Consider the following 23,891-nt stretch of genomic DNA (forward strand, 5'->3'; position numbering starts at 1 on the left):
ACAAAAGGGGTGGGGGCATCAAATAAATCAATACACAAGGGTGTGGGGGCATAAATGCACAAAGGGGGGCAATACACAAGGTTGTGGGGGGGCACATTAATCAATAGTAAAGGGGGCCTGGCTGGTGCACAAGGGGGCAAAAATACTAAAGGGGCAGTTAATGACGAAGCAGTGTAAAATAATTTTTTATGCTTCAGTGCGGCAGAGCCTGTTCTGTGTGTTTTGGGTGTTGGTGTGGCAGAGCCTGTCCTGGTGCATGTGTGTTTGGGTGTCCGTGTGGCAGAGCCTGTCCTGCTGTGTATGTGTTTGGATGTCCATGTGGCAGAGCCTGTCCTGGTGTGTGTGTGTTTTGGTATCAGTGCGATCGGGCAGTTTGAAATGTAACAGCTTTATGGCTTTCATGCATCATCGGGCGATGCCGGCTTCTGCTGTCAGTGGGGAGTCCAGCCTGATCTCCCGTGCAGCGGCAGGGATGTGTACCATTACGTCCATAGGGGTTTCTTTAGATGGGTATTTTGGACGTACCGGTAAGTCTATAGAGGACTGAAGGGGTTAAAATTCCAAGGCAGAATAAAGCATGGGGACACTTTGTTGTTGTTTTGTCAGCAACAGAGAGATTTAAGAGTAAATTATTTCCGATGACTTAAAAGTTAAGCAGACAATGCAATAACGTGACATACAACCCAGCACCTTTCTCAAACAAGAGGCATTACTAGAAGGAAGTGATTATGTTATGGATTTTTTTTATCAGGCCTCACCTAGGCAATTGCGTACAGTTCTGGAGACCCATTGCCAGAAATACACGGACACATTAGAGAGAGGTCAGAGCAGGGAGGGACTGGGAACGAAAAGCAGCCCCGTGAACATTTGGACACCAGCCCCATATGTTTTATCTTGTAGCTCTTATACACACACACACACACCTCTTACATACCCGACTCACACTATGTGCCATCCAAATAACTACAAATCATTCTATCACATTATTTGTACTTAAATCCCAGAAACCCCCTCAAGGGGGAAGGACTGTGAAACCAAAGGGAATTGCCCCCTGTAGAGGATAATAATATCGACTTGTGATTGCTCCGAAGAGCAACCACAAGCTCCATCAAGTGAATGGCGTTCTTCCCTCTTAAGAACTCTTGAGCTCCTACTGCAGGTTAAATCCAGGTTATTGCATTCAACCATGCAAGGTCAATGGAGCCCAGCTCACTAATCACAGTGTGATTAGTGTAAAACATAAAAAAACATTTAAAAACATAACAAAAATATGGTGACATGTAAAAATAATTCTCCACTGTCACCAAAAAGAGTGCAAATATATACATTTTTTAATGAGCAAGTCCTACAATTAGCGCTATATCTTCAGAACAATTTTCCCGCATGGAAAAAGTTTAAATATTGGCATTATAAATGCCCATAGGGTGCCTAGTTTTAAAAAATGTATGATTTGATGGGGTAAATTGAATTGGCCAGCTTCAAAATATGGGACGCGGGCACAGACTGACCAGATATCTAAATGGCTAAAAAATACACACCTCACAAAAGGTGCCATTTTACCTCCCAAATAACCCAACAAACCCATGCATGGGGGTATCACTGTACTCGGGAGATGTTGTTGAACACATATTGGGGTGTTTGGCAGCTACATATACCAGGTGCGGTAAATTCATATCTGTACAATTGTACAAGTACAATGTTTGACAAAGGCTGGTGGTAGAATTAGTGTATGGAAAGGGTTAAAATACCAGCTTTTGAAATACTGTATTTGCTCGATTATAACACGACCCTGATTATAAGACGACCCCCCAAAATCAAAATATTAATTTAGGAAAAAAACAAAAAGCCTGAATATAAGACTACCCTATAGTAAAAAAAAAAGTTTTACTAGTAAATATTAATTCATGTAAACTAATTTTCATATTTATTAAAAGCTATGATTGAGAAAAATATATTTTTTATTTCCTTTTATTTTCCAACCTGCCCCCCCCAGTTATGCACATCTGCCCCCAGGCTTGCCACTCTGCCCCCAGAAATGCCTTATACCCCCCTAATTGCCACTCTGCCCCATGATGTGCCTTTTAACCCTCTATATGCCACTCTGCCTCCAGAAATGTCTTATACCCTCCTATATGGCACTGTGCCCCATGATATGCCACTCTGGCATATAGGGGGTTAAAAGGCATATCATGGGGCAGAGGGGCATATAGGGGGTTAAAAGGCATATCAGAAATGTCTTATACCCTCCTATATGCCACTGTGCCCCATGATATGCCTTATACCCCTATATGCCACTCTGGCAAACGCTCTGAAAAATCCCCCTCATTATATAATCCGTTTAGTCTGACTCACCGTCTCACAGCACCAGCTCCTACTTACTCCCCCTCCCTGTAATCACTGTGACAACTGGCCCCGCCCCTTCCTTCTCCAGGCCAGAACCACATGGCTGTGACACTCATCTAACTGTAAGTATATGTGTATATATATATATATATATATAATGTGTGTATATGTATGTAATATATATATATATATATATATATATATATATATATATTTGGGCTACTGAAAGTTAGGGGAGGTGGGGGTTAATTTAGGGGCAGTTATGGTTAGTGGGGTGTTTAGGGTTAATTTAGGGGCAGTTATGGTTAATTGGGTGTTTAGGGTTAATTTAGGGGCAGTTATGTTAATAGGGTGTTTAGGGTTAATTTAGGAGCAGCTGTGGTTAATGGGGTGTTTGGGGTTAATTTGAGGCAGTTGTGGTTAATGGTGTGTTTAGGGTTAATTTAGGGGATGCTGTGGTTAAGGGGGTGTTAAGGGTTAATTTAGGGGCAGTTATGGTTAATGGGGAGTTTAGGGTTAATTTAGGGGAATCTAAATCCTGGGGGCAGTGAAGTGACATATCTGGGGGTATAAGGCATATACAGCATATAAGGCATATGTGGGGAGGGCAGTGTGGCATGTCTGGGGAGGACGGAGTGGTGTATCAGGGTGTATAAGGCATATCTGGGGGTAGAGAAGTGGCATGTCTGGGAGGCAGGGTGGCATGTCTGGGGAGGATGGAGTGGGGTATCAGGGGATATAAGGCGTATCAGGCACAGTGGCAGATGTGGGAGGCAGCGTGGAGTGGTAGATGTGGGAGGCAGCGTGGAGTGGCAGATGTGGGAGGCAGCGTGGCATATGTGGGAGGCATTGTGGAGTGGCAGATGTGGGAGGCAGCATGGCGTGGCATATGTGGGGAGGGCAGGGTGGCATGTCTGGGGAGGATGGAGTGGTGTTTCAGGGGGTATAAGGCGTATCAGGCACAGTGGCATGTGGGGGGTAGAGTGGAGTGGCAGATGTGGGAGGCAGCGTGGCGTGGCAGATGTGGGAGGCAGCGTGGCGTGGCAGATGTGGGAGGCAGCGTGGCGTGGCAGATGTGGGAGGCAGCGTGGAGTGGCAGATGTGGGAGGCAGCGTGGAGTGGTATATGTGGGAGGCAGCGTGGAGTGCTGTGGTAGGCAGCGTGGCATATGTGGGGGGGCAGCATGGCATGTCTGGGAGGCAGCGTAGCAAGCCTGGGCTCAAATGTGCATATATTGGGGGGCTGGTTGGGAAATAAAGACAAGAAATGTATTATCAAAGTTTTTTTATTCTGCTGTTTGTATTTAACATCATTTGTTTAGTAAATTATTTTAAATAAATGAAAAATTTACATTCATTTTTTTTATCCGATTAATCGATTAATCGAAAAAATAATCGGCCAACTAATCGATTATTAAAATAATCGTTAGTTGCAGCCCTAATATATACACACTGCAATCACACTCCTATCAAGCCAAGGCAGCCAGTACATGCTGGAACCTGGGGATGTTAGAAGTGTGATTATAGCCTCCCTATGCCATGCTACCACCCCACCCTCCTTGCACATCCATGCTATCACACACACACACACATTCACAAACATTTAAATACTCATTCATTCCATTAATCACACATACACACACGCTCAAACCCCCCACACACACACCTGAACTGCAGATCTCCCACTCGCAGACTTCTGCAGGGGCCCGGCTGTGCGAGCAACTTCTCTGGCCCCGCCCCCAGAGGAAGGAGGTAGAGTTATGTGAGGACTGTGCTAGCTTCCTGTTCCCCTGCTGCTAATAGCAGAGACGCTGCTCGCGATCAAAGCACGGTAAGCAGCACGGCCGAAGCAGAAAGAGGTCTGATTAGAAGACGACCTCGATTATAAGACGAGGGGTATTTTTCAGAGCATTTGCTCTGGAAAAAACCTCGTCTTATAATCGAGCAAATGTGGTACCTTGGGGTGTCTAGTTATATATGGTTTGATGGGGTAAATTGCATTGGCCAGCTTACCCGAAACAGCACATGGGGCAGAATGACCAGATTTGGGGGGGGGGGAAGGTTTTGAAATAGCAAAACGCTACTGGTACTTATTGCCCCATAACGTGCAGGAAAAAAAGCAAAAACATTTGGTATTTCTAAACTCAGGGCAAATAGTATATTAACCCCTTCAATCCCAGGGGTTTTTGGTACCTCAAAGCCCGGAGCAATTTTGCCATTTTGGTTCAGCAATTATTCTCTTTTCCTGTGAATAGTGTACCCATGTAAACTATATATTGTTTTTTCAAGGAGCGATAGAGCTTTCTTTTGATACCATAGTTGGATGATTAGCTGGAAATTTAGAATGAGAAACTTAGTAAAAACTAGCGAAAAGTTGAAAAAAACAGTAATTTTACTTACCGTAAATTCTCTTTTCCCAAGTATAGTGGCAGTACCGGCGGGCTTTGCTCTTTCCCGGGACAAGCACTAAAAGAAAAGGGTTAAACTCCGCCCCCCCTTACCCTATAACCACACTCACCGGCGCCCGTAAGCCAGTTAATAACAAGAGGATTATTCAGTAGCAAAAAACTTACTTTATTAACACAATTTGGGAGGGAAACACGTACTGCCACTATACTTGGGAAAAGAGAATTTACGGTAAGTAAAATTACTGTTTTTCCCGGCGTATAGTGGCAGTACCGGCGGGATATACCAAGATCCCCCAAAACAAACAAGGGAGGGAGTTAGCGATTAACGGTGTGAAGAACCTGCCTCCCAAACTCCGCTTCTGAGGCAGAGGAAATGTCCAGTCTGTAATGTCTAATGAAAGTATTCCAGGAGGACCAAGTAGCCGCCTTGCAAATCTCTTCTGGAGAGACTGATGATCTGGAAGCCCAGGAAACTGCCATGGATCTCGTGGAATGCGCCTTAATTTGGGACGGAAGAACCATATCACAGGATTCATAGGCCAGACGGATGGCGTCCGTGAGCCATCTGGCCAACGTAGATTTTGACACTGCGTGGCCTGCAGAACTGCCATGGAACTGAAGAAAGAGATGATCAGATGAACGAAAGGCAGAAGTGCGCTGCAAATAAACAGAGCCCTCTTAACATCCAGCGTGTGCCAGTCCTTTTCTAGTGATGATGTAGGATTAGGATAAAACGTTGGAAGGACTATCGGTTGATTAATATTAGCTTGCGACAACACCTTTGGAAGGAAGGATGGCCTGGGATACAGAACTACCTTGTCCTGATGAAAAATGAGAAAGTCTTCCGAGGCTGAGAGAGCCTGGAGTTCCCCAATACGCCGTGCTGATGTGATCGCAACCAAAAATGCAGTTTTTAAGGAGAGGAACTTAATGGAGACTTCTTGAAGAGGTTCAAATGGCGCAGAACACATAGCTTTGAGAACTAAGGCGAGATCCCATGGTGGAAAAAAGGATCTAACCGGGGGCCTTTTAATCATGATGGCCTTCACAAATCTCCGAATGAAACGATTTGATGCTAAATCGACAAGTAGAAAATGGCTGAGAGCAGAAATCTGACCTTTAAGCGTTGCCACCTTGAGGCCTGCTTCAAATCCTTGATTTAAAAAATGCAGGATGACCGGCATGGAGGGAGGTGAAGCTTGAACGTCATGAGACTGACACCATTCTAGAAATTTCCTCCAAGTTCTTAGGTAGATAGTAGCCGTGGAAGGTCTGACTGAACCCAAAAGGAGATTGGCCATGATGGAGTCTATACCCTGATCTTTCAGGATCAGCCTTGCAGAAGCCAAGCCGTCAATTTGAACATTTGAAGAGTGTGGAGTGGAATCCCCTTGTTCTCCAAGATGTCTGGAGATACCGGAAGCTCCCAATGATTTATCGAAAGTTGGCAAAGGTCTGAAAACCAACTGCGGTTTGGCCAGAAAGGAAGAATTGCCAGTACCCTCGCTTTGTCCGTCTTGATCTTCAGTATCACTCGAGGAATCATAGAGATCGGTGGAAAAACGTATGCCAGATTGAACCTCCATTTGATCTCCAGACCATCCAGAAACGGAGGGTAGTCCGTCTTGTACAGAGAGGCAAAAAGGGATACTTTCCGATTTAATCTTGTCGCCATAAGATCGACTTCTGGTAAGCCTACTTTCGCAACCAACTCCTGAAAGATAGACGGGTGAAGTGACCATTCTGCCTGGGAGCATCTGTTTCTGCTGAGGTCGTCTGCGAGTATATTGTTCCGCCCTCTGATATGGACAGCCGAAATTGCTTCCAGATTCTCTTGCGCCCATTGCATAATTTTGGAACAGAGGTTTTGAAGGCTGGATATTCTCGTGCCTCCTTGTCTGTTGATGTATGCTACTGTCGTGGCGTTGTCTGACTGAATTTTCACCGGTTTGCCCGATATCCATGGTTTGAAGAATGTCAGCGCCTTGAAGACTGCATTCAACTCCCTGAAATTGGAGGATTGACGTGCCTCCTGTGTCGACCACTGTCCTTGGGCTGTGCGAAACTTGAGATGTGCTCCCCAACCAGTTTTGGACGCGTCCGTGGTGACTACAAGCCACTCCTTTGGCTGGAACGATAGACCGCTTGTTAAGTTTACTTTGACCTTCCACCACTCCAGGTGTTGAAGTACATCCTGAGGCAGAAGAATGTTTGTGTCTAGGTGTTCGTCTCTTCCTGACCATTGGGATAGAATGTACCATTGTAGAGGTCTCATTTGCGCTTGCGCCCAGGCCACCGCAGGAATGGTCGATGTCAGTAGTCCCAGGATGCTCATAGCCTTTCGGATGGTGCAGAGAGGGTATGTTTGTAGCTGAGTAATGCTTCGCTGAATACGTTTGGCTTTGTCCTCTGGAAGGTACAGGCGTAGAGACAGTGAGTCCACCAGAAAACCTAGAAATCGGATCTCCGTAGTTGGAATTAAGTTTGATTTGGCTAAGTTGAGAATCCAACCGTGGTTTCTGATGAGAGTAATCGTGTCCTGAAGATCCGTTAAAAGCTTTGCCGACGAAGACGCTTTTATTAGCCAGTCGTCCAGATAGGGCACCACCGCTATTCCTTTCAATCTCAACTCCGCTGCTAAAGGAGTAAGGATCTTGGTGAAGACCCTCGGGGCGGTAGAGAGGCCAAAAGGTAGTGCTCTGAATTGGAAATGTTTTAAGCCTTTGTTTGTGTCTATCGCAAATCTGAGAAATCTTCTTGATCTGTCTGCTATCGGCACGTGCAGATAGGCGTCCTGGAGGTCCAGAGACGCCATAAAATCTCCTTTGTGAATCATGTGAGTCACTGACGAGATGGTTTCCATCCGGAAATGTTGGTATGGAATATGTTGATTGACAGATTTCAGATCCAAAACTGGACGAAAGGAGCCGTCTGGTTTTGGAACCAGGAACAAGCGAGAGTAAACTCCCCGACATAGCTGTTTTTTTTTGGAACATGTTCTATCACCCCCTTTTTTAGGAGTTTTGATGCTGCCTTGTCCAGTGTCATATTCTTTGTTCTTGACGGGTATGAGGAGATCAGGAAATAATCGTTTGGGATCTTGGAGAACGTGATGGTGTAGCCTTCCGAGATTATCTGACGTATCCATGGGTTGTTGGTAGTGTGGAACCATGTTTCCCGATACCTCTGAAGGCGACCTCCTACTTTGTCAGAATCTCCTCGTCCTTTCTTGTCTTGTAGTTTTGAATTGAAATCTGGATTCTTTATTCGGCTTCCGAAAGGAAGATTTATCCGAAGGTCTTGAATATCGTTGCCTATTATAGGGGTATCTCCGATTCCACTTAGGCTTGATGTCTTGAGGAAGAGCTTTCTTAGTGTCAGACATTTGTTTCAACAGTTCTTCTAGTGGAGAACCAAAAAGCTTCTTTCTTTCAAATGGCAGCTCACATAACGAAGACTTTGATGCGGAGTCAGCATTCCAAGATCTAAGCCAGATAGCTCTTCTGGCAACTGTTGACAGCCCCATGTTACGGGCAGCGAGTTTGACCACTTCATCCACCGTGTCAATCAGGAATTCATTTGATAGTTTCAAATTCTTTAAAAGCTGAGAGAGATCTTTATCTGCCTCCTCCAGAACTTGATCTTCCAATTTCTGGATCCATAGGCCTTGAGCTCTAGCTACAGCTGCTCCGGCTGATGCTGCTTTGCATTGAAACCCTGACGCTTGGAACATCCGTCTATTAGCAGTCTCTGCTCTTTTGTCCATGGTATCTTTTAAACCGGACACCTCTCCAATCGGCAACGTGGTTTTTTTAGATAACTGCGCAATCTGGACATCCACTTTAGGCAGTTCCTCCCACATGGCATCATCTTGTAGTTTAAAAAGCTGTTTAAAATGTTTTGAAATAAATGCTCTTTTAGTAGGATTTTTCCACTCACGCTGCATAAACTCCAGTATTTGCGGCAAAATGGGAAGACCTTTCCTCTTTGCTTCTGGATTAAGCAATATCTGGTTCACTTCCTTAACGAATTTTCCCAGCTCTTGAGGTGGGAATCCGGATTCAAAATCTGAATCTTCAGAAGTGGTTGAATCCATAGAAGAGCGAGAACATTCTCCAGATGAATAATCTGATATAGATGAATTCCTCTCTCTTTTACGCTTATTACTTGGCTTGTCCTGAACCGTCGGTTTGGCAGCCTCTTTAAATGCCGAAAAAGTCTGGGATAAATTGTCTTGGAACCAGGACAGAAAGGACTGCATGTCCTTCTGTTTCTCTTTAGCCAGGATATCCGCTAAACACTGCTGGCACGTCTTTCTCCTGTAGCCGTCTGGAAGAGGAGTATTACATTCTAGACAGGCTAAGTGTTTGGATTTACATGAAGCCTTTTTGGGAGGAGCAGGAGGCATTTTCTCCTTGTCAGGTGATGAAGGGGTTAACATTTTGGTGTATCCGTAGATAAGGATCACCAAAAACCGTGTGGGGGGTCAGACAACACGGAAACCTGTCCTGACACACACTCTTGTGGTCAGACAGGTTTGCACAGTTTAAATAGGCATCAAAAAATTCAAATTTGGCGCCAAAATCGGATGATCCGAGCCGCGCATGCGTTGTAGCACGGACGGATCATCAGTGGAACGCATAACCACCCGGGCTTGCGTTCCACCGTACTGCGCATGCTCCTCCCCGGACGTCCTTAAATAACCGCTACAGATTCAATCTGTAAACGCGGTGAAGATGCGGCAGCCGAGCTTCCACCCGGGAAGCGAACGGACTGCCTGGGACCCCCTATCAGCCACAACCCGTGTGCTGAATGTCTTCTTCGGATCCGGAGACTACCCGTGCTCGTCCCTGCGCGGGACAAAAAAGAACTGGCTCACGGGCGCCGGTGAGTGTGGTTATAGGGTAAGGGGGGGGGCGGAGTTTAACCCTTTTCTTTTAGTGCTTGTCCCGGGAGAGAGCAAAGCCCGCCGGTACTGCCACTATACGCCGGGAAAAATTTTTTTTCCCTCTGAATCCTCACAAAATTAGGTAAAGTGATGGAAAATCCCCACCAAGTTTATCAATTCAGGTGTCCTGATTTCAGAAATACCCAATCTATATAGATTTTCCATACTTTCCCAGCACCAGGGAGCATAATATAAGGTGTACATTTTTTGTATAATTTTATGCCTATGGCTTAACGGGTTTGGGGGTTGTGAACGGGGGCAGGAGGGTTATACTGGCTAGATGTTATGCTAGGCCAATGGGATGTAAGGTTTTTTTTTTAAAAAATGTTATGATTATTCTTTTTTTTTTATATATATATTTTTTAAATTTATTTTATTTTTGTATATATATATATATATTTTTTATTTTTTTTTTTACACAAAAATGGTTAGAGGCCCTCTTAGGGACCTCCTGAACATGCCAGTGATGTCACAATGACATCACAGCTCACTATTATTTTAATGATTTTTTATTATTATATTTAATATATGCAGGTCCTCACAGACGTTTTTTGGACGTCCCGGTATGTCCATAGGGGATTTAAGGGGTTAAGCAAGTTTTTTTCATGAGTTTTTGCACGAGCGTTTTTATTAAAAAAAAAAAAGTCACCATATTTTTAGGGCTGCAACAACTAATCGATAAAATCGATAATCTATAATGAAAATCGTTGCCAACGAATTTCATTATCGATTAGTTGTATAGATTTTTATCGATTCTAAAATGATGTTTTTTTCAGAGCAAAGTGCAGATTGGCCCCACCCATTTCCTATACCGTCGACACGGCTCAAGAACTCACTGGTGAGTATAAAATTTATATTTGGGCTACTGCAAGTTAGGAGCAGTTATAGTTGGGTGTTTAGGGTTAATTTAGGGGCAGTTATAGTTAGTGAGGTGTTTAGGGTTAATTTAAAGGCAGTTATAGTTGGATGTTAAGGGTTAATTTAGGGGCAGTTAGTGAGGGGGGTTTAGGGTTAATTTAGGGGCAGTTATAGTTAGTGGGGTGCTTAGGGTTAATTTCTGGTTGATGGGGTCTTCAGGGTTAATTTAGGGGCAGTTCTGGTTGGTGGGTGTTTAGGGTTAATTTTGGGGCGGTTATAGTTAATGGGGTGTTTAGGGTTAATTTTGGGGCGGTTATAGTTAATGGGGTGCTTAGGGTTAATTGTGGTTGATGGGGTCTTCAGGGTTAATTTAGGGGCAGTTCTGGTTGGTGGGGTGCTTAGGGTTAATTTAGGGGCAGTTGTTATTAAATAAAGTTAACTTAAGGTGCAGTTAGAGCTAAAGGGGGGCAAACTGAGGGGAATCTAAATCCTGGGGGTAGCGAAGATTAACCCTGTATTTATTTATAAAAGTATTGTGTCTGTGAACGAGTCTGCAAATCTATGAGTGCACTATAGCATAGTGGGGTAAACGGCATACCTTGGGAGGACGGAGTGACATATCTGGGGGTATAAGGCATATAGGCTATATAAGGCATATGTATTGAAGTCTGTGGACCTTTCTGCTGTGGCTATGCACCTGTACCGGTTACCTGCTTATCAAGTGGACTCCCTGCCTTTTGTGTCCTTATCAAGTGGACTCCCTGCCTTTCGTGCCCTTATCTAGAAGAAGAGAGACGTGACAGGGGGGATATGATAGAAACATTTAAACACTTAAAGGGAATCAACAAGATAAAGGAAGAGAGTTTATAAAAGGAGAAATGGGGCAAAGGTTTAATGGTAACATCAGAAAATACCACCTTACGGAAAGGGTAGTGGACGCATGGAATAGCCTTGCAGCAGAAGTGGTAGATGTTAATACAGTAAAGGCGTTTAAGCAAGCATGGGATAGGCATAACGCCAAGCTCACAATGGGAAAAGGGCAGGTACTAAAGGAAAGTACTCAGAGGTTGTGCAGACTGGATAGGCCTACTGGTTCTTATCTGCCCTCGCTTTCTGTGTTATCAAGTAGGCTCCCTGCCTTTCGCGCCCTTCCAAGTGGGCTCCCTGCCAAAAGACTTCTTACCAGTATTTATTTATCCTGCCATACGTCCGGTTTCTTGCCAACAGACTGTATGACCCTTATTTGCTTATCCTCATACATACAATACATTGCATTACCCAGATTTCTGCTTGTGGTGTCTTTGTTTGTATAATCATGCATCGTGGGTTACAGACCGAACCCCAAGTATCCCCTGCACATGGGCTCCTACCCGACCTGATTACCCGAGTCCTGACACAATGACAAAGAAGAAAATCACCGCAACACTGAAAAATGTTAAGAGCGTTTGTTCCAAAATGTAATACAATTAAGAAACAGTCTTGCCATTAAGGGGTTAAATTGGGTTTCACTGAGGATCCGCTCTCCAAGTCCCTGTGACTTCACCTTTGTTATAAGATTGGTTTATGGAAATAGAGTAAACAATACCTTTACTCTTACCAATTTCCAGGCCTCGAATGTTTTCTCCTCTAAAGGGACAACAAATTCAGGAGGACGTGTTGTCTCTTGATAAGTAAAATTAGATAGTTCAATTTATTTCTCAAGTAAGTAGAGTGCCAGGAAACAGATGACCAAACACCAAGACAGGCTCTGCTATATCTGGACAGGCTAAGCTACAATATAGGAAAGGGGGGGGGAGTTGTCCACAATGCTTTGTTGTTGACCACTCTCCTGAGAACCCAGGGCTCACCCTGCAGGTTGAATTTAGGTACTGCGTTCAACTATGCAAATCAACTGAGCCCAGCTTCCTAATCACAATAAAAAAAACAATTCTCACATGGAAAGAGTTAAAATACTGGCATGTTAAATGCCCAGTGTGCCTAGTTTAAAAAAAAATGTATGATTTGATGGGTAAATTGAATTTGCTGGGTTCCCAGATAAACATTATAATACATTTATTTCTACTGCAAACTTTGAAGGGGTGGTGGTAAAATGCGTGCATGGAAAGTTAAGATACCAGGATTTTAAATACCCTGATGTGTCTATGTGACGGCCCAGGGTTACTCTGGGCCTTCTTGGTCGTGGTTACTAGTTGGGATTGCTGGATTTTCTCTAATATACGTGGTATTTGTTGTTCATGCTTTGTTCTCCCTCACATCCTACCCGGTCTGTTTCACAGGCCCTTTCTTAGAAATAACCCACAGGGAGGAAACCTCCCACAAAAAGAGTGTTCTTTCTCTGAACATTAGTCTCGTCTAATGCTTCAGGGACTTGCTCTATCACCCATTGTAGTTATAGGAAGCAACCGAGAACAGACGGGTGTACCCAGCCGGGATACAGGCGGCCCGTCACATCTGGTGGCAGCAGTGGGATGCCCTCAGTACCAGGAGCAGCGTTACAACCCCCTGAAAAAGCGGATGCTGACGGACTTACTGGAGGTCCGTGGCCAGACAACCGGTAACAACCCCAAAGCCACCTTGATCGTCGGAGACCACTGAAACTTCAGAGTTCCAGCGGGAGCTGCTGTGGCGTATAGGCCTACTGGGGTCTGAACCACCACAAGCACTCTTTGCCCCGGTAATCAGCAAGGCCACTCAGCTTCAAATCGCCGGGCTGGGTGACCCTACTGGCGAGCCGACTTTCGGGACAAGCCTTGGAAGCCTCCAAAACCATCCCTGATGAGGACAGTGCCGATTACTATCAGGTAAAAGAGCGCTTATTAGCCAGATACGGCATCACCCCGGAGGGTCATAGGCAAAAGTTAATGGTTCGGGAGGGAACCTTCAAGCCGCCCAAGGGACGGCAAAACCGGCGGTACGCACCGCCAGAGACCGCACTCTGCAAGTCAAAGAGTTCTTGTCCTCAAACCGGCTAAGTCTGATAAATTACAAGCCTGGCAGGGTCCCTATCAGGTAGTGAAACAACTGTGTGGCACTACCTACCTGGTAACCAAATGCTCCGATGGAGGATTCAACGAGCCTTCCATGTAAACATGCTTAAGGCTTACCAGGAACAGCCCGAGGAGGGGGCACTACTTGTGGCCCTCCAGCAGAGGATTAAGCTACCAAAGTAACCCCGACAGGGTGAAGGGCAGACGGGCCCAGAGGCTATTCGGCTCACGGACCAGTAAGGGGTGACCCAGAAGGAACAGGTTCGACGGGTGCTGTCCAAGCGCCATCAAATGTTATGCAGTGCACCAGGTGGAGAGCCCAGGGCAGCCGCCCATGCGGCAAGCAGCTTACCGGCTCCCCGAGGCCGTAAGGGAAGGTATGCCGTCTGAGATACGGAAGACGCGCGATCTAGGAGTTATCGAGCACTCCAACAGTCACTGGGCTTCCCCGGTAGGGCTAGTGCTGAAGCAGGACAGCACAACCTGCTTCTGCATGGACTACCGTAGGCTAAATGACAGGACCACGACTGACCCGTACCCCATGCCCCGAGTAGACAAACTATTAGATCGAGTTGCTCTGGGAAATTTCTTTACTACCCTCAACCTCTGTAAGAGCTACTGGCAGATCCCGCTGCACCGGAAACCCTTCATCATCCCCTTTGACTTATACCAGTTTAAGGTTATGATGAAGACGTGCTGGCGACTTTCCAACGGATGATTGATCGATGGCCTCCAGGATTTTGTTTGTGCATACATGGAAGACAACACAATATAAGGCAACCTCTGATGAAGGAAACCGAAAATTCAGAATTCACTTTGCCGAGACCGAATACACAAAATGACCCCTCCCTCAAAAAAAAAAAAAAAAAAAAAAACACAAAAAAAACCCCAAAACTTCTTAAGTAACACACCAAAATGGGACAAAATAAATGCAGATTATATATCTATATATAACAGCAATCACACTGCTATCATGCCCAGGCAACCAGTACATGCTAGAACTTGGGCATGATAGGAGTGCGATTTATTAAATAACAATATTACTTATGATTGTTAGCAGCAATCACACTCCTATCATGCAAAGTCAGCCAGTACATGCTGGAATCCAGGTATGCCTGGGCAGGATATGCAGTCACGTGAACCTGCTGGGTTCCAGCTTTTCCTGGCAAGACGCTGCTCACATCCTGTGCGACCAATGCGCAGGTAAGCAGCCCAGCCCCTGCGGACGATTATTTTCGCAGATAACGCCCTATTCAGCCACCGATATATCGGTGCGTCCCAAAAACAAAACAACTCTCATCTTATTACCGATTCAACTAATTGATAATGAAATTTGTTGGCAACGATTTTGATTTGTTGCAGCCCTAGTTGTGATTGTTGTATTTTCTCAAATATACGTGGTATTTGTTCATGATTTTTTTTCTTCCTCAAGGTCAACCCTGTCTGTTTCACAGGCCCTGCCCACAAACTTTAACCTCTCATAGTCCGGACAGCACCGTTATCATACGCATGCCAGCTCTCAGTCCATCCCGGGGAAACTTTGAACGGTTGCCACTCAGGGTCCCCTTCACCGATCGTGATGCTTTTTGGACAGTATATCCACCAGTACCCCAGCAAGAGTAGCACATGGGGGGCTACAATACATATCAGGGAGGCAGCGTGGCATATAGGGGGGTAAAAGGCATTTCTGGGGGGCAAAGCGCAAATAAAAAGGAAATAAAAAACAAACTCATTTTTCTCAATCAGTTTTATTATATAAAAGTTTACATGTGAATTCATATTTACTAGTCAAACTTTTCCCCTATAGTGTTGTCTTATATTCAGGCTCTTTCTCCTAAATAAATTTTCAAATTTGGGGGGGGTCATAATCTATGTATCTCATGTAGTGTCAGTAAATGGGAAAGAAGAAAATTACAACTAAACATGAGCACCACAAAAACATTGCAAAAGCCATTGTCGCAAAGGGGTTATGTTAGGTTTGCCGATGGTGTTATGCCTCTTATATCCTTTAATAAAGCCATGGCCATTATTAGGCAACAGAGATGGTGTTTAGGTTTTTATATTTAAAGTTCTAAAAAGTTATGGACACGTAACACATTTTTCTTGTCCTGAAAGAAAGCATTTCTGCAGTGTTCAGCTGTAAACAGCCTCTGCCACAGATACACGAGAACGTTTTTAATACTGCCTGGTACAAACCATATAAATGTTTTATCAACCAGCTAGACATTAATGAGAAGCTAGAAGAACAGACTTGATTTGATTTAACTACATCTCAGTATAGCATTTCAGAAGGGAACGTCGCTCAAATCACCACATGGCTAGCAACGGCAGCCTTCAAGTTAGATAAAATTTATTGGACAGATTGGGTAAGCTACCCTTGCAAATTAGTTTGTAATATATAAATGAGGGACGTTCAAAAAGTTGCCAGATTTTTTTAGCTATTTCAAAACAAATTAAAATCACTTTTCTATCTAATACAATAAAATAAGAAAACTATAAAGTGAGCTAAGTGATGTCATTGTGACATCACTGGCATTAACATGTCCCTAAGAGGACCTGCCTAAAATGACCTCTAACCATACTGCACTGCTAGAACATACATACATACACACATACACATACATACATACATACATACACATACATACACATACATCCCATTGCCCTAACACAACATCTAAAGAGTATAACCCTCCTGCCCCCATTCACAACCTCCAAACATGTTAAGCCATAAGCATAAAAATTCTACCAATAATGTATGTTCCTTATAAATGCTGGGGAAAGTATTGCAAATCTATATAAATTAGGTATTTCTGAAATCAGGACACGAGAATTGATAAACTTGGTTGGGATTTTCCATCACTTTACCTAATTTTGTGAAGATTCAGAGGGACAATTTATCAAAACTTAAGTGTTTTTCTACATTTCACATTCTAAATTTTCAGCCAAACATCTAACTATGGTACCAAAAGAAAGTTCTCTCTCTACCTGAATATATATATAGTTTACATGGGTACACTACTCACAGGAAAAGAGAATCGCTGAACATATCACAAAAACGGCTCTAGGACTGAAGGGGTTAGTCACCATACCAAGCACACATGCGAAGAGTAGTTTGTGCTCCTGGAGCTTCTGCCCACAAGAAAAAAAAAAAAAAAAAAAAAAAAAAAAAAAAAACATACGAGAACACTGTTCCAGTTTGGTGCAACGTATAAGTTTTGCAGCCATCTTACGGCTAAACTGCAAGGGTAGCTGGCTTGCCAGACAGGACTAGTCACATGACAAATTACTACTGCTCCCACGTTCACCGTTTCCAACAAAAATATAGAAGCTGGGCAACTGTTTGAATGTCCCTCATGTATATATACACACACCGTATTTTAGGTCTAACGCTTAAGGGTGGGTACACTTTAACATACCTGATAATTGCAATACACAATTGAAGTAAACTAAAACATGAGCAAATGCATGCCAAAAGTTTCAGGTTTAAGAACTGCATCAACTGGTGAACTGAATCCAAAGCGGCAGACACCAAGCACAGATGTTTTCCACAAAACCTGAAATAGAAGCCAGATTAAATTAACAGACGTGTACACAGCACAGCCTCTCCCCTATAGCATAAATCATACAAACAGTCAGCGTGTCCCAGCGATTGAGGATAGAACTAGCTCATGGCGTTGAGCTAGCACCGAAGACATAACACCGAGAATTATGATCTTCCTCCGTACATTACACACAGGGGTACGAGAAAACACCCTTAGTGCCAAGAAATGGAGGGATAATGGTTTATACGACGCATAATACTAAGGAAAACTAGCTCTTTAAATTGACGTACCCGAATAACAGATAAGCGTCAAATAAAGCCGACAAGTCCATTACATTTTAACATATCACACGTCTGGGAAATCTGAGATGTAAAGCGCAAACTTAAAGAAACCACAAACGCGTGCGCCACACAAACAACGAGTTAATTCAGGAGACCAACTTACCCAAACAACGAATCTTCACAAAGAGACCAAACCTTTCCGGTCCGGGTCTTTTATATCCACCTTGACCTGACAAACAAGACTGAGTTGGCAAGAGCGTCTTTCGCTACTCAACCAATGAGAAGAAAAATAAAGCGCATTCATCGCAGGCGGCGGAAAGAGAGATCTGGAGCAAAAGCGGAAGTTGAGATTTAAAGCAGCATGGCTCCGGGAGGAAAGATTAATCGACCGAAGACGGTATGCAGCGGTGTTACCCGTGGAAGATCATGTGCTTTAGATTCTTGGAGGCATTTTTTGATCGTGGTTACTTAATACTGTGTCCACTGTATTGGAACTGTATAAAAGTACAGTCTTATATGAATTAATAACGTGTACTCTTTAAGTGAGCAAAAACATTTGTTCACGAATTTAAATGCATATATCCGCTGAATCTCATTAGCGCGCATAGGACACAGGTTTATTGTTAAACCCCATGGTTTCTTTTTAAATCATCTCTGTATCGAGAATCGGTTTCCGGTTTGTTTTAAGAACGAATGTAAGCAAACAGCCAAAAGAAGGCTGTTATAATCTGCATTTATATCTTGTAAAAGTAACGTGTCTCTGCCTAATTAACTTGCTCTTAGTCTACATGCCACTTTTTTTTCTTTCAAATCTTGTAATCGTATCAGGCAAGTTTATGATCCTATAAAAGCCTTGAAAAGCCATATATTAACTCATCTGTGTTAATTTTATTATATGGAATTTACACATTATGTTGTGCGTATCAGTAAGCTTTAAGCTCTCCCTTAAAGAAATGCCTTGTCAAATTAACTTTCCTTTTTTGTGCAATTGAATGGTATCATGGACCACACTACTAATTAACCTGTAATGTTATACAGATAAATTGAATATAAAAAAATGCTATAAAACTGAAATAGCATGTTACGCATCCTGTTCACTTGGATTTTTTGCATCGTTTCAGAATAGATGTGTTGGTGTTAAAATGATTCTTACTATTCACTGTAGTAACAACAAATTAATCTGTTGTAATCTGTTTCACTTGCCATTATGCTGGTATGGTCTCATTCTTCTTGAATGAAACAGTCCTCTAACTGTAAATGTTTTTTTAGGACCTACAGAAGAATTTGTTTAAGCGGCGGCGTGTTTTAAAGCGTGAGAAAAGCAAGAAGCATAAAGTGATTGGAGCTGTGGTGGACAAAGAACTAATAACATTAAATCACCTCCGGAAGAGATCGTATGTTTTATGTATCAAATAAATAACAAAGTGTATAGTATAATATAACAAAGAATATACAGGAAAATTAAACCATTTGTTTGTTCCCCCACTTTAACACCTAGATCCAGCACAAGAGCCAACATCACTCTCTCTGGGAAGAAGAAGAGAAAACTTCTCAAACAGATACAGCATCTTCAGAGAGAAAGTGAAAAGATGGATGGTGAGAAGTATAAAAACAAATGTTTTTTTTTCAGACCACTTTCCTTTCCAACAAACTATCGTTGTTTTCATATTTTCTGTAACCGTTGCCTGTTCTGCACATCACAATGCTACTGTTTTTGTCTAAACCTAAAATGTTTCCTTTTATCTAACATGATTATTTACATTACCCATTTTGTCTTTATAGTGGAATTAGTTGCAAGACCTAACAAGCGGAGCAATGTAATGGAACGACAGAGTGGCAGCAGCAAACAAGAAAATAAACCTGGAAAAAAAGCACAGGACATTGAGATGGAAGATGTAATTAATCCTCTTTTGCAGGGATCTAACTGATTTATTCCCCCATACACCAGTATCTTGGGCATTACCATTGCGTGTTATTTTTTATCACACACACACACACACACACACACACACACACACACACACACACACACACACAATAATTAATGTTGGCAGGATATTTATTTGTGAACTATATGTCAACTGGAAAAAAACTAGATATCTGAAAACATAAACTAACTTATCAATGAATTAAATAAGTTTAAATAAATTACATTTACTGAATGGATATGGTACAGCATGACTCCTATTAATATACATTGAGCCAGACATTGATGCGGTAGCCTTCTGCCCCTGAAACGGCCTGCCTGTACCACCTCTGCCCCTAAACACTCATTCATTCACTCACTCTCCCGCAGCCGAGTATTGCTGGGGCCACGCAGATAAACGGCAACTTGCTGGGGTGCCCACACACAATATGCGAGTTCCACAGCGGAAAGCTGCAGGCCCGCGTTCAGTGGATGTTGGGCTACCGGGCACCCCCCTGATGAATTGCACGCTGGGGGGGACCACCCCCCTCTAGGTACACTACTGCTTCTGTTCTATTTTTATGTGCAAAAGCCCCTAGAGATGTTGTTGTTTATATACAAATGTTCTGAATTCCATACTGTTTGTTCCTATTAAAAAGATACTGCAGCACGTTTTTGTTAATCCAACACTTTTCTGCGCTCATGTGTTGCCTTGCAAAAGTAGAGTGGAGCAGAGGACTCCAGACTATTTGCATGATACAGGGCATGTTAATCTGTGTTTCAAGAACTGGTATTAGCTGAGCTAAAGCATACTTGCTTAACCCCTTGATGACAATTGACGGTCCGGGCATGTTATGCATAAACATCCAGTTAGTGACTTGACCGTTATGGGTTTAAATGGGTGCAGAAAGTGATTGGCATTCAGCAGCACCGAACACCCACCCCAGCATGCGATGTGACTGCTCCGGAGAGTTTCCAAGACCCTCCTGAGAACTCTGGCTACCGGTACTGCATTAACCAAGCAAGTCAATGGAGCCCAGCTTTCTAATCACAATGTGATTAGTAAAATAAATGTAAAAAATAATAATTAAAAAAAATGGTAATGTCACCATCAGGGGAACCTTCCAGTTCCAAAAAAGTGTATATATAAAATTAGCACTATATCTTCAAACTATTCTTGCATGGAAAGAGTTAAAATATTGGCATGTTAAATGCCAATAGGGGTGTCTACGTTTAAAAAATGTGATTTGATGGGGTAAATTGAATTGGCTGGGTTCAGCAATGTCCCCATTAACACTGGGACAAGGATTACTACATGTGCCTCTTGTCCTGCTCTAACCCAGTCCTCATTTATCCTGCCCTTTCTATGTGATTGACCTGGTACCTGACCTCGGCTTTGTTCTTTGGACTTAGTTTACTTCTCCTGTTCTGACCCAGCTCGTCTCTAGTTGTTACTCCTCCGCTGCCTGCCCTGACTTGGATTTTCCTCTCAGGCTTTGTTTTTGACTCCTTCCTTCCATCTGGGGCCACCCTTCTCTAGGCTCCCAACCTTACGACAGGAACATACTGAAAGGTGTACATCATTCGTAGAAACGGGTTTGGGGGTTATATTGGGTAGATGTTATGTTTGGGCAGTGGCGTCGCTACAGAAGGGCAAGGGGGGGGGCAATTGCCCCCCTAGATTAATCCTTGCCCCCCCTGTTGCCCCCCTGCCGAATTTGGAACCCGTCTTTCTTTTTTTATTTCTTTTTTTAACACGGAGGAGAGAGAGGGTGCGGCCCGAGTAAGATCGGCAGCCAAGGCAACCGATCTTAAGCGGGCCGCACCTCGAGCCCTGCTACTTGCATGTGGGAGGGTCTTCTGTACTGCATAGAGGAAGCGGAACCTAGCAGAGTTCACGTGACATCACATGACTCTGCTCCAGTCCCGCTTCCTCTGTGCTTTACCAGAGAACGCAGAGGGAGGCCGCGCCCTCTGTTGAAGTCTGTGAGCGGCGTCGAGGAGCTGCAGTGCAGGTAAGGGGTGGGGAGGGAGTTTGAATGAGAATGTGTGATTGAGGGAATGAATCTGTGAATTAATGAGTATATGAATGAATGAGTGTGTGTGTGATAGCATGGATGTGTAAGTGCTGGAACCTAGGCATGATGGGACTGTGATTGCTGTTAGCAATCACACTCCTATCATGCCAAGTCAGCCAGTACATGCTGAAACCTAGCTAGCTGCCCCCTTGTCTATGGATGCTGCCAGCAGTATGGGGTCTGCACAATACTTACAGCCATCCTGTACCAGCATGTACTGGCTGACTTGGAATGATAGGAGTGTGATTGCTAACAGCAATCACAGTCCCATCATGCCTAGGTTTCAGCATTTACTGGTTGGATGTGTAAGTGCTGGAACCTAGGCATGATGGGACTTTGATTGCTGTTAGCAATCAAACTCCTATCATGCCAAGTCAGCCAGTACATGCTGAAACCTAGCTAGCTGCCCCCCTTGTCTGTGGATGCTGCCAGCAGTATGGGGTCTGCACATCACTTACAGCCATCCTGTACCAGCATGTACTGGCTGACTTGGCATGATAGGCGTGTGATTGCTAACAGCAATCACAGTCCCATCATGCCTAGGTTTCAGCATTTACTAGTTGGATGTGTAAGTGCTGGAACCTAGGCATGATGGGACTTTGATTGCTCTTAGCAATCAAACTCCAAGTCAGCCAGTACATGCTGAAACCTAGCTAGCTGCCCCCCTTGTCTATTGATGCTGCCAGCAGTTTGGGGTCTGCCCATCACTTACAGCCAACCTGTACCAGCATGTACTGGCTGACTTGGCATGATAGGAGTGTGATTGCTAACAGCAATCACAGTCCCATCTTACCTAGGTTCCAGCATTTACTGGTTGGATGTGTAAGTGCTGGAACCTAGGCATGATGGGACTTTGATTGCTGTTAGCAATCACACTCCTATCATGCCAAGTCAGCCAGTACATGCTAAAACCTAGCTAGCTGCCCCCCTTGTGTATTGATGCTGCCAGCAGTATGGGGTCTACACATCACTTACAGCCACCCTGTACCAGCATGTACTGGCTGACCTGGCATGATAGGAGTGTGATTGCTAACAGCAAGCACAGTCCCATCATGCCTAGGTAGCAGCATTTACTGGTTGCCTGGGTATGATAAGAGTGTGATTGCTGTGTGGGCAGTGTGGACGGCAGGGCTGGCTTTGGGGTGTGCAACCTGTGATCTATGCCTGTAATTTAGGGGGATTTAAATATACCTTTTAATGACGTGTTTTTATGTGAATTCCAATTGATCTTTACCTGCAAAGCTGGGTTTTTGCATTATTCTGTAGATCCATATCTATATATTTCCATACATTATTTATGTGTACCTGCAAATACAGTGTTTGTATGTCTTATTCAGTTGATTAATACCTGCAATGCTGTTTCTATGTATTTATTTGATCTATACCTGCAATGCTACGTTTCATATACTATTGTATACCTGCAAATACAGGATTTGTATGTCTGATTCTGTTTATTTGATATATACCTTCAGTGCTGAGATCACAAGTGAATTTCAGTTGATCTATCCATGCAAAGCTTGGTTTGTGTGTTAATGTGTTGATCTATACCTGCTATCGGTAACTGGGGCTAATATTAATATATATGGGCAGCAGGGGCAAAAACACTAAGGGGGGTATAAACGACAATGCAGTGTGAAAAATCCATCCTGATGCAGACGTCTGTGACGTGGATTGTGTCCTGCTGTTTGTGTGTTTTTGGTTATCAGTGGAGCAGAGCCTGTCCTCGGGTGTGTGTGTGTATAGGTTTTGGTGTGGCAGAGCCTGTCCTGGTGTGTGTTTGGGTGTTGGTGTGGCAGAGCCTGTCCTAGTGTGTGTGTTCAGTTGTCAGTGTGGCAGAGCCTGTCCTAGGGTGTGTGTTTGGGTGTCAGTGTGTCAGAGCCTGTCGTGTGTGTGTGTGTGTGTGTGTTTGGATGTGGGTGTGGAAGAGCCTGTCCTGATAAGTGTGTTCAGTTGTCAGTGTGGCTGAGCCTGTCCTGGTGTGTGTGGGTGTCTGTGTGGCAGAGCCTGTCCTGGTGTGTGTTTGGGTGTTGGTGTGGCAGAGCCTGTCCTGGTGTGTGTGTTCAGTTGTCAGTGTGGCAGAGCCTGTCCTAGGGTGTGTGTTTGGGTGTCAGTGTGTCAGAGCCTGTCCGTGTGTGTGTTTGGATGTGGGTGTGGAAGAGCCTGTCCTGATGTGTGTGTTCAGTTGTCAGTGTGGCAGAGCCTGTCCAGGTGTGTGTGGGTGTCTGTGTGGCAGAGCCTGTCCTGGTGTGTGTGTGTGTGTTTGGATGTGGCAAAGCCTGTCCTGATGTGTGTGGGTGTCTGTGTGGCAGAGCCAGTCCTGGTGTGTGTGTGTTTGGATGTGGGTGTGGCAGAGCCTGTCCTGATGTGTGTGGGTGTCTGTGTGGCAGAGCCTGTCCTGGTGTGTGTGTGTATGTTTGGTTGTCGGTGTCGCAGAGCCTGTCCTAGTGTGTGTGTCTGAGTGTTGGTGTGACAGAGCCTGTGTTGGTGTGTATGTTTGGGTGTCTGTGTGGCAGAGCCTGTCCTGGTGTGTGTGTATGT

The 23,891-nt window shown here is 44.1% G+C and overlaps 1 protein-coding gene and 1 non-coding gene across 2 annotated transcripts; one reads left to right on the plus strand and one right to left on the minus strand.

Moving 5' to 3' along the window:
* Positions 1-17,181: 17,181 nt before the first annotated feature.
* On the minus strand, positions 17,182-17,320 carry LOC128468077 (small nucleolar RNA SNORA57). The gene has a single exon (XR_008345795.1). It is a non-coding gene; the product is annotated as a small nucleolar RNA SNORA57 (small nucleolar RNA).
* A 353-nt stretch (positions 17,321-17,673) lies between these two features.
* On the plus strand, positions 17,674-19,362 carry C10H11orf98 (chromosome 10 C11orf98 homolog). Its single transcript, XM_053448810.1, has 4 exons — positions 17,674-17,766; positions 18,639-18,763; positions 18,868-18,965; positions 19,152-19,362. Exons 1-4 carry the CDS (start codon positions 17,731-17,733, stop codon positions 19,295-19,297), a joined length of 405 nt encoding a protein of 134 aa, XP_053304785.1. The 5' UTR covers positions 17,674-17,730; the 3' UTR covers positions 19,298-19,362.
* The last annotated feature ends 4,529 nt before the right edge of the window (positions 19,363-23,891 follow it).

The sequence above is a fragment of the Spea bombifrons genome, chromosome 10 (genome assembly GCF_027358695.1).
Source record: "Spea bombifrons isolate aSpeBom1 chromosome 10, aSpeBom1.2.pri, whole genome shotgun sequence".
Classification (NCBI taxonomy): Eukaryota; Metazoa; Chordata; class Amphibia; order Anura; family Pelobatidae; genus Spea; species Spea bombifrons.